Source organism: Hylaeus volcanicus, chromosome 1 (genome assembly GCF_026283585.1).
Source record: "Hylaeus volcanicus isolate JK05 chromosome 1, UHH_iyHylVolc1.0_haploid, whole genome shotgun sequence".
In the NCBI taxonomy this organism is placed as follows: domain Eukaryota; kingdom Metazoa; phylum Arthropoda; class Insecta; order Hymenoptera; family Colletidae; genus Hylaeus; species Hylaeus volcanicus.
This window is the reverse complement of record NC_071976.1, coordinates 25,215,879-25,227,372: the sequence shown is the minus strand read 5'-3', so window position 1 is coordinate 25,227,372 and position 11,494 is coordinate 25,215,879. Positions and strand designations below refer to the sequence as shown.

Here is an 11,494-nt window from a genome sequence, read left to right as displayed (position 1 = left end):
TATTTTCATATTGTTCTCTACAACTAGTAAAAATACGTCTATTTTATCATTAAAAATATTGAAGTTTCGCATGAAAGATTAGACTGGAGAGTCCAATTAATTTCAGGATTAAATTGCGAAGTAATTCAATTCTGAAAAGCGTTCTACCCTTTTTAAATCACCTTGCCTTTAATGGAACCGACAGATTCGTTACGTTTTGTATCGAGTTAGGAACTATAGGGGCACGAGTCTTCCACCATCGACCAAAAAAGAAATCTGCTAGCCGAGTTTCATTCGCCCCGAGCGATTTCTTTATCCTTTGTACGGCGCACGTAGCGTTTAATGTCGGTTTGAAAATTTTCGACAATGTATTACGATTATAAATGTGCATACATCGTTCGCGATGAACCTTATTCGCATGCTCCATTTAAAATTTAAATATTCGCGACCTTCCGCCGGGAGTACGATTCATACGTAAAATGAGACACGTGTGCACGCATCTGGGAGAAGATACATATCTTTTACGAGTTTCCTTTCTTTTGTACGTTCATTTTTTTTTTTTTTTATATACCGAGTTTGTGGAATTAAACGGTGCACTAAATTGTTAGCGTAAGGTGACAGAAAACGTCGATGCCCATACTATGGCGCCCATATTCCCCCAAGCAGGCTTCCTTTAAAGAAACTGGTTTTTCATATAGTTTTCTGTGCCTAGAACAGTGTTTCTCAAATCTCGCCTTTCTGTGGACCTTCTCATAATAAATGAACCCCCGTTATACTTTCAGCATACTTTAAAACTGCTTTTAAACGAGGTACATTTACATTAATTCAAGTTAAACGTTTTCGTATCTTTTAGTACGATCTGTTTACACGCTGTTTGCTATTATAATGAGCGATAATAATTAGTGTAGCCAAGCTGTTTCAGTACGGAATAATTACAGAAAATAATAAGACTGTTTCGAAAATATTTTCTGTGATAGTATTCAAAATATTTGAACAGTAGTGTATATATTTTTCACGATGTTCTGGTTATTGTGATTCTTTTTATGAATTATTCTCAAAGTAATTAACTTGATTATTAAATGAAGATTGAATCGAATATATTTTGATCGTCACTGCTCTGAATAATTTCGCGAATTTCAGCTTGCCAGCAGTACGACAACGAAATTACAGTGAACGAGGTGAAACCGGATGACCTGACTTTTCATATATTCGGTGGAACCCAGGCACAGTCGGGCGAGTTTCCCTACATGGTTGCATTAGGATACGAAAACGACAACACAGACGAGGATGCACCACCCATCAGATATGGTTGCGGAGGTAGCCTGATATCAACCCAACACGTGTTGACCGCGGCCCACTGTGTGAATAACATAAATGAAAGAGTTCCCATCGAGGTAAGCACAACCGAATACCTTAACTAAAGGAATTTCCAAAAGGGGCTTTGAGATATTACTTTTTAGCAACAAAATACATGGTAAACACTTCGACGACAACATCTTTCACGTTTAATTGCGATCGTATGGATTGAAATCCCATGCTATTTATTCTTCATTAAAAAAACAAAGTTTAAGAACATACGACACAGAGTCATATGTGCAAAAAAATTCATACAACTACTCGAAACATATACGTAGAGTGATATGAAGAATTTATTCGGATACGTCAAAACTACCATTTAATTTAGACTTTCATCATTAAACAAATAGGGTACAAATACTCATGGGACTCTCTGTACATGTAAATACAGTGGGTGTAGAATGTATTCGTACACCGATCAATTTCCCAAAAAGTTTTGTGTGAAATTGTACTTTCTTAACTTCTTTTTTTGTAATCAATGATATTTTACATATTCTCGGAAGTCTCTAAGATAGATATAGTTCAAACAACATTTACTAGTTAATATAATTTGTGAAATTAACAAAAAGATGCGAAAAGTGGGTGAAAGTATAGAAGCAATAAGTATTTGGACGATTCTTATGACCATTTACAGCAGAGTTTGTAACGTGAACACATTAGTTTATTGAAAACATAAAATTTCCAGCAAAGTACTTTTAAACAGTTGTCCGAATACTTATTGCTTCAACATTTCTATTGATTAATTGTCTTTTTCTTGTTAATTTCGCAACTTACATAAATAGCTATTCCGGGAATATGTAGAATGTCATTGTTTATAAAAAATAAGTTAATAAATTACAATTTTACGCAGTTTTTTTGGAAATTGATCGGTGTACGAATACTTTCAACACCCACTGTATGCTTGGAAAGTGCGCTCGTTTCCTCCGAAACAATTATCCTCGAACAAGCAACTACCGATAGAGAAATTGAACTGCCATACTCGATTTACAGGTACGATTGGGCAACGAAAACATAAACAGCACCGCGACGAGTGTGCAACGTATACCGATCAGCGACATAATTTCTCATCCGCTGTACAAACGTAGCACGAACTATAACGATGTGGCCATCCTTAAATTGAAAACGAACGTCCAGCTATCGACCACGGTTAAACCTATCTGCCTTCAAACTAGGTCCCTGAGCACGATGAATATTACATCAAGAACGCCTTTAGTCGTTATCGGATGGGGCGACACGAGCTTCGACTCCGAGGGCTCCAGCACGCTGATGAGGACGCCTAGTCTCAGGTAACGCGCGTTTAATCATTTATTGGAGAGCTTAATCGAAAGCCTGTCGATAACTATAGGCCTCTAACAGTTAAAAGTGACGCAGTATATTGACGACAAAATTGTGGATACCATTTGGATTTGTAATTAATAACTGCGGTAGAAAATCGAGTAGGTAGTGTTTTATAGGCTTTGTTTGTTTGTTACCATCTATTCGGTACATAGTTCATATACAGGGTGTCCCAAAAATGTTGGAGGTCCTTGAAAGGGGTGGTTCGGGAGGTGATTTGAAACAACTTTTTCCTTTGCAAAAATGTCGGATGGGGCTTCGTTAAGTAGATATTAATAAAAAGAACCCGACCAATCAGAGCGCGCGGATACCGTTGGAGCGGCCGCGGTAGCGAAGGCTACGCGCTGAGCGGCCGTGTCAATATCCTTCGATGCACGTCGAGTCACGTGTTCGCATACGAGAGCGGCTACCTAGCGCGTAGCCATCGCTATCGCGGCCGCTCCAACAGTATACGCGCGCTCTGATTGGTCAGTGTTTTCCGTTAATATCTCCTCAACGAAGCCTCGGACAACAATTTCGCTAAGGAAAAAGTTGTTTCAAATCACTCCCTGAACCACCCTTTTCAAGGACCTCCAACATTTTTGGGACACCCTGTATTGAGCGCAGTATATTGGCGACAAAATTTTGGATCCCATTTCGATTTGTAATTACTAGACTGTGGTAGAAAATCGAGTAGGGAGTGTTTTATAGGCTTTGTTTGTTTGTTACCATCTATTCGGTAGGTAGTTCAGTTAGTAGTTCAGTGTTTCTTTTCTATTTGTCACAAAGCAACGACTTGAAAGAATTTGAGAGCATAGGAAGAAAAGGACAGTGGCAATTCTCACGAATCATCCTACACTTTTATAAATATTCTAACAATCACTGTTTGCTTCACGTTCGTAACAATTACAGTCTGGTGGACAGAGAAGAGTGCGCCAAATTCTACACTGGGTTTAACAAGCTGCCCCAGGGTATCGACAACACCATGATCTGCGCGATAGACAAAAATAGTAGCAGGAGAGCGGACGCTTGCCAAGGTGACAGCGGAGGTCCTTTATTAATGCTGACAGAGACGGGCGACAGTGTAATTGGAATCACGGCATTTGGGCAAAGTTGCGGCAGTTCTACCCCCGGTGTTTACATGGCGGTGCACTCTTTCCTGGATTGGATCGAGGAGCACGTGTGGCCGAGCAACGACAGGGAGAGAGAGAAGGAGCCAGAAACGATTAGCGTGCATTTCACTATAGAACTAAGAGATGAGAAAGAAGAAAGAGTAAACATGACGCGATATACCCAAGGCAGGCTTCACGTGGAAGTAAATACATAAACAATTGCGTCAAATGGGCGTGTTCTTCTCTGATAAGACAGGGAAAAAATTCTAGAAGATAATAAACTAAAGTTATGTGTGCGCTTTCCATACAAACTTATAAAGTAGAGACTGATATAATTAATAACATGGTTTCTAGTTTAAAAAACAAGGATAGTGAATGTTCGAAGAGACTTCGTTTACGTTTAACAGGAATTTGTGCAATAATAATGTTATCTAATAAACTGTTATCGTGTCTCGTTCGATGCACGTTAATTTAAACTGAAATACTCCGAATGGTAATTCAACAGTTCCAAGCATTATTTATTTTTACGTTTGGACTCCTTGGTTTAGAGTCATCTTCGAAATGTACGAATGTTACTGAATTTACTAAATTAACATGTAACACGACTTTATTAAAATAGAATGTACTTGTATAGAAATTTTAAATATTTGGGAATTATAAAAACATATCGAAAGGTATCGAAACATACATATTTTAAATATAAATACTAAGCTGTATTTGTTCATATAACTTCTTCTTCGACAAATACTAAACATTAAAAATCTTTCTTTCTCAACGACAGCCGTTTCCTTATTTTATACTTTTATATATTAATTTAGTAAATTCTTTTTATACGTTTATTTACCTAATGATAAGTTGCATCGTGGCGCCAACAAGGCCTTGGATATTATCTCGAGGATAAAATCGAATTAAATTGAAACATCACGACTCGTATAGAAATCATTTTACACCTTGGACATTTTACACCTTGAATTCCAGTGAAGAATTACGAGGCTCGTCGAAGAAGCAAGGAACGACGGGTGTAAACATTAACAAAACCCTCTTTTATTTATTCACATTCTGTACAAATGTATTTTACATAAAGTCGATAATGTCTACCGTGCCGACTAATGTTTTATTGGACGGCGATCTATGTGATGTAAGCACCGATTTCGAATACTTTTAAAGCGAAGTACGATTAAACGGGGCGGGCAATCTTAACGTAAAATTAAGTAGAATAAATACACCACGGAAAAAGCCATTCGATTTTTGTGTCGTTTCTCGGATCTCGAACAGTGTTTTCAGTGTAACGACGAAGTAAAGAGTTCTCCAAATAATATTGTAAACGTTATAAGTACGTATTACATGGACCTTGTACCTCTTAAATCGATACTTTTAATATACCCAAAAGAAAAAAAAAAACGTAAACGAACGCACCAACACCAACATTTATAGCGAAATTTTCAATAATCTAAGTCGCAGTTCAAGTAACGTAGGCTTCCACTTTTTCTTCATTGGATCAATGAAAATGTTACGATTAATCATAGATCGTTTGTACAGAGACATACATGCGTGTAAATTGACGTTTCCCACGTGGAGGCAAGTTATTAAATCTACACATCGAAATTCTTATTTATTCAACAGAGGATGTACAACGATTATAATACAGTATGTTTGTACGTAATGCAATGTAATACTGTTAAGATCAGGTGCAATTGCAGGCATGCACGAGTACAACCTAACGAACGAATTCCAAAAGATTTCATTAACGATAGCTATTATCCACAGATGCGTTCGTCCATCTGCAACGTGTCGAATGAAATTGATCGGGAGTCGTTCAACAGCTCGCCAACAGCATCGTATAATCTATATTCCGAAATTGTGTGCGTGTGAAATGTTAAAGGAGAAGTATTTTCATCGAAACAGCAGTGGATCAAGAGAAATATCGATGCACCTTCTTTTCTTGAAAATTTTGTTTCACAGTCTGAAGCGACATGCTAATAACAAGTACTTGATGTCTTTTTGTACGAAGACGATAAATTCTTTCAGAACGTTTAATATCGTATGTTGAGGGAGTCACGAGGGAAACAAAGAAATATTTTTGTCGTGATGTATTCATTCAAAACTGACTGATTTTATATACAATATACACGTGTGATAAACTGATTCATTCTTGATAAAGATGTAAGAATTAATATAAAGCAGATGTGAAATTTTCAAGTCTAACGAAGAAAGCTTTAATGTCTTAATGAGGATGTGCATCTTGCCAGTGTATCGTTAAATGTTAACCCTCTTTAATCAAAAATACTATAACAAATTATTTTTGTTAGTACCCTATGCACATCGTGTATAAACATCGATTGAAAGCGGATTGGTAGTAAGATTCTCTTTCACCGAAGCCCCTAAAGATATTTTCCTCTTGAAAATATGACTACAGGCTCCATGATACCTGTATCCTACTCTTATCGTAGCAAATAATTAAGAATGGAGAATACGCGTCACGTAAAATCATCTTTTGTATTCTCTCTAAAAATCCACACAACTCGTATAGCAATACTACTTACGATACCTCCGAGTACATCATCGAGTTTTCTGAAAGAATACGTAACCCCTGTACATCAAAAGACACCAAAGGGCACCCTCGCAATTAACAAAACACCTCAATATGCAAATACACTTAAAGAAAAAAGGGTATACTTTCCTGATCCGCAGCACAGTACATTCCCAACCACCCATACGAACAATCTCCCAGCCTCGAATTTTGCTTATACCAGATACCCTTCCCTAAATCATCGAAAAGGTGTATAGATCACGTGCACCAAAAAATTTGAAAACCCTGAAGGAACGACGATCGAATTACACGAAAGGTCGCGTTGATGGATGGTCTCCGTTCAGAAAGACACGTTTAGGAAGGGATTTAGTTCCAAAGCCCGTCGACGCGAACCCATTCCTGTTCCAGCGACCCCCGTTTCTCACCCCCATTTCGTGGCTATCGTGTACAACGATCTGAGGAGTTCCAGCGCTCTGCCATCCGACGTGGAGGTCTCGTCCTCGTGCAACGAGTTGATCGTGTTTGACGTGCCCTTTTCGGATCTCCTCACGATGCTAGGCGAACTCTCGGTGGTGGTTCGAAATCTTCGACTTTTTCTGCTGCGATACGTAGTAACAGGTGGTTCCGTGAACGTGGAGACGGTCGAAGGGCTCCTGGCGCGAGTGGTGGACCCAGCGGAGGAAACGCTCAGCTGGTTGATCCCAGCCACGACGTTCCTGGACTCCTCCGAGGCGAACTCGTTCACTGGCAATCTCAACAACGCGTTCAACAATTCGTCCTTCTCGCGTTGCATGGTCTTGTTCACAGGGTCCTTGCAGTGTCTTACCAGAAGGAGAACCAGTTGCCTCACTGTCTCGTTGTTGTCCGCCTGCTTCATCACCCTTATCAAGGTGCTGCTACTGGAGGCGTTCAGTTTCCCGAACAGCTTCTCGGCGACCTCCTTCTCTGTTCCATTCAGGGTACCGCTGCTGGTCGTCGTTACCGAATACGGTATCAACGAGGAGACCAGGGCCTCTTGAGGCAGAGAATTGGTCGACGTGATGGAGGACGTGATGGTAGTCGTGATGCTCGAACGCGTGGTGATCAAGGGCTTCGGAGTTGCGGTATTCGCAGCTGTGAACGAGGTTGGGAGCAGAGAGAACGTAGTTGGAGAGTCCTTTTCCCTGGATATTCTCTGAGACGAGAAGGGTACGTCCGATTCGCCGCTGAAGGACTCTTCCGTGCTACTAGACGTGGTTTCATCCAAAGACGGGGTGTTTCCGTACTCCGTGCTCTCGTGGCTCCCTGTGAAGCTGTCCGACGCCACCGTCGTGCTGACGTCAGACTCCAGACCGTGATTAATGTGCTGAGGATCTACGAAGACAGACGTTTCCCAGAGATGGGTTACAGCTGGCGACGAGGTCCAATGATTATTATTCAGTAGCTTCGGATCCTCCTGATTAACAGATTCGAACGAGTCAGTAGAGTCCGTATGCGAACAGGGTGTAGTTTCCACCTCGACGGTGGTGCTTGGTTCCGTTGACCTTGGAGCAATCGTCGTCGGCCTCTCGGTAGACCTCAAATTGTGTTCGTCCACGCGGTTGTACGTGTTCCTGAACTTCATGTAACTAGATCGCGATGTAGCAAGGGCACGACTGCCGGATCTCTGCTCCGATATCAAGGATTTGTGATGCTGGGGCCTGCGAGATTGGTCTGCAGGAGTTTCATAGATCCTAGGAGAGGTCGTCGTCGAGCGTAGACCTTGAGAGGACATCGGGGTGCTAGGATACTGCTCGGAATTGAAATCAACCCTCGCGTTCTCCTTCCTGAACGTCTCTGCGTGGGTCTCGTACAGCGGAGGGGTGAGTTGTTGCTCAGGTTTCTTGCTGGTAGCTTTCTTGTTCCAATTGAACGGTCCCACGTGCACCAGCATAGGCGCTGGAGACGGCGTCGGCGAAACCACGTAGTTTTCGCTTACGGGCGTGGTGGCGAACGACCTGTCCTCCCTGTAGGGCTCGGTGACAGTGGTGACACTGTTGTTTTGGAAACCTCCGACTCGGCTTTGATTCCCTGTCTCGTCTGTTGGAACGTAGTTGTCAGTCTGCGACGCTACGTTACCTCTGTCTATCTCATTGTTCTGATTATAAAAGCCACTGGTGTCGGTAGCGAAGGGCGTGCTAGGCTGTTCGGCAGAGAACGTGCTCTCGGTAGTTGGTACAGAAGTCTCGTAGTAGGAATTGGTCACAGAGTTAGTCGACACGAAGTTCGTGCTGGGTTCGTAGGTTTCTTGGGTGTAGGGTCTTGGGGTAGTGTAATAAGTAGAAGGCAGGGTGCTGAAGGTATCGTAAACGGTTTCTTGAACAGTGGTAGGTGGTTCAGTGGTTGGATAGACAGTCGTTAGCTTCTGTCTGAGGTCGTTCCCATCGTCAGAGAAATCCAGGACCTCGTCTTTCTCTCTGATGGACGAGGTGAAATCCTCTTTCTCTCTGGGGTAGGCCGTGGTAGCTTCCGAATCCAGGGTCGTTGGGGATGGCTCGGTTGGTCTGATCTCCGTCAGCACTTTCTTGAAGGTGTCTGGATCCAGAAGATAAGCCGATAAAGCGTGGGTAAAGACCTGAGCGAGTTCTCGAAGCCTGGTGCTGTTGGATCTTCTAAGGTCGTCCAAGGATCCTCCGCTTTGCTGCAGCTCGAGGTCCTCGTTGTAGTCTTCGCCATAAACGCTGGCGTTGTCCAGGCGATCCTCCGTCGTCACGTTGTTCTCAACGGCGTCGTTCAGCTTGAACAACTCCGCGTAGGAGTCGATGGTATGCCGCGTCAAGATACTGGTGGGCACCTGGACGGTTCCGTTGCTCTTCTTCGAGATGACCGACTTCTCCACTTCCTCCTCCGACTCGAGCCCGATCGAGGAATCCGTGGTCTCGTTCGAGTCGAAATTCTCCGTGGCGGTAGAGAAATACAGAGCTAGGGAATGAAGCGTCGACGGAGCTGGTGGGCCTGAAGGAACGAACGGTTTCTCGTCGGTTTTACGCTTCTCGGACAAACTTGGTACGTTGTTCTCCAAGTTCTTCAAGGAGTGCAGCATGCTCAACGCGTGCTCCCTTTCGGAGAACCTCGCAGAGTTGGTCTTCGACTTACTCAACGAGTTTGGGGAGGAATGTTTCAGTTTTGGTATCAAAGTCTTCGCAGACGTGTAAGTGGGCACCGTGGGGGTGTAGGGGGTGGCCTTTGAGGTGGTTCCAGTGGTTCCAGTAGAAGTAGCGTAGTTCTTGGTAAAAGGTACGTAGGGTCCCAAAGTGGACATGACTTTTCCCTGTTTATACGTGAAGCTCCTGTCGTAGGGACTCAGATCCTTCTCCGTCACCGCGTTCTGTTGGTACGCCAGGGTGGTCCTGAACGGTTTGTCCGTGGTCGAACCGATGTAGTTTGGTCGATACACGGGCGAATCCGTGGCAGGACTTCTGCTCGTTGGCTTGCTGTATTGATTTTCGAAAGCGCTGCGTGTCACCACAGGCCCGTCGGTGGTGCGTCCGAAATTGTTGCTGCGGACGGACGAGGTGGGCAATGGGAACTGACTGGTGTACTTTTGTTGACCGGAGTTGGGTGTCACGCTGTTGTACCGATAGCTCTCCGTGGTCGCGTACTGTCGAGTCGTGCTAGGTAGATCCGATCCTGTCCCGCTGACAGCTGTCCTGTCGTTTCTGTTGTTGACGTTGTTGTTATTAACGTTCCCTCTGTACTCGTAATTGCTGTTGGCGAACTGCAGCGACTCTGTCGTTTGCGGAACGTCAGGACTCGTGGCGACACTTTCCGTGGTGGCCTCGTCGTTGCAGGGAGGAGTTACAGTTGTTGCATATTGAGTGGTCGTTTCGTAGGGAGCAGAAGTAGTGACTGTGTACGAGTAGTCGTTCGTTTGAGCGGAAACGTCGTTGTTTCCTCGTTCGATCGACGCGATGGTTGACTCGTAATCGGAGCTCCTAGTGGTGGAGTCTCTGTTCACGTACAATTGATAGTAATACTGATGAGAATTGCCACTGTTTTCGTTCAGCCAATTTCCACGATTGCCGACGAACGCCGCGCTCTCTGCTAGCTGTTGAGTCTCTTTTATGGGACTGGTGTTGCCAGCCCTGAAAGTTGTGGACTCCGTGTAAGACGGAGTGACTTTTTGAGAGACCGTCGAGGAGGTCGTGTTCCTGGCGAAATTCTTCAACTTTAGCCTTTTCATCGCCCCTTTCTCGTCTCGTTGACTGTTCGAGTTTCTGCTGGCGATGTGGTAGTTCTGAGCCTTCTTAGGGGTGTTGTAGTAGTCCTGACTGGTCGTTGAGAACCTGTTGACGGTTCCCTCGTCGGTGTTCCTGGTGAACTGACTGAACTGCGACTTGGTGCTGGAAGTCTGACTCGACTGGAACCCATTGCTACCGAACAATGGATTGCCATCTCGTTGGCCACTCGATTCTTGGCTGAAGTTGTTCCCAGAGTCGAAATACCGAGAGGTCTTTATCCTATCCTGCACTTGGTTTTCTAGCGGAGGTTCCTCGTACGTTTTTATTCGTCCATTCTGTTTTCCATCGTAGCTGAGGTTCTGAACGTCGTAATAGTCCTGCTGTCCACCAGACTCGATCGACTGCTGGTACTCGTACTTGGATCTTCGGGATTCTGCACGTTTTCGTTCCTCCTCGATCAGCTGCTCGCTGCTCTGCTCGTAGAGCTCCTCGGACTTGCTGCAGTCCACTTTGAACCACCAATCGCAGATCAGTTGCGACTGCTGGAAGATGGTGCCATTGGGGCAGAGGAACGATATCTTTCGACCGTTGTCGCAGATGTGGAACACCTGGAAGGAAAGTTTATTACGTGATTTTAAATAATTCGTCACATGAATTTTATTTTAACTTTCGAGGGAAAAACTGTTTCATGGTTATTTATATTTGGTATAGAAATTAATTCTACGACACTCCAAGTACATATTAATCATTTCTCAGTCAAACATTCGAGCATAATACATGACGTGGTAAAACTGAAATGTGGAAACAATCTATGTGTTTCATTCGTAATAAATAATTAAATGTAAAGACACAGAGTCAATTTCTATACCTAACAATTGCCAACTATACCTGTAGTCTGTTAGGTGGACAACAATAAAAAAAAGCGTTGGCTATCGAATTTCTCATTTATATAAATACAGATTGATTTCAACGAAGATCAGATTGACAACTCGGAAGATTAACAA

The 11,494-nt window shown here is 43.3% G+C and overlaps 2 protein-coding genes across 4 annotated transcripts in view; one reads left to right on the top strand and one right to left on the bottom strand.

Moving 5' to 3' along the window:
- The window catches only part of LOC128879874 (serine protease snake-like), a 9,506-nt gene extending 5,263 nt beyond the window's left edge, over positions 1-4,243 (top strand). For both annotated transcript variants that reach the window (XM_054129434.1, XM_054129428.1), the window contains 3 exons: positions 1,120-1,373; positions 2,326-2,621; positions 3,562-4,243. In XM_054129434.1, the coding sequence (XP_053985409.1) occupies positions 1,120-1,373; positions 2,326-2,621; positions 3,562-3,976 (965 nt within the window). In that variant the 3' untranslated portion in view covers positions 3,977-4,243. The remainder of the gene's footprint in view (positions 1-1,119; positions 1,374-2,325; positions 2,622-3,561) is intronic.
- Positions 4,244-5,560: 1,317 nt separating this feature from the next.
- Positions 5,561-11,494, bottom strand: part of LOC128879818 (mucin-2) — a 28,235-nt gene continuing 22,301 nt past the window's right edge. For both annotated transcript variants that reach the window (XM_054129329.1, XM_054129335.1), the window contains one exon: positions 5,561-11,098. In XM_054129329.1, coding sequence (XP_053985304.1) covers positions 6,713-11,098 — 4,386 coding nt within the window. In that variant the 3' untranslated portion in view covers positions 5,561-6,712. The remainder of the gene's footprint in view (positions 11,099-11,494) is intronic.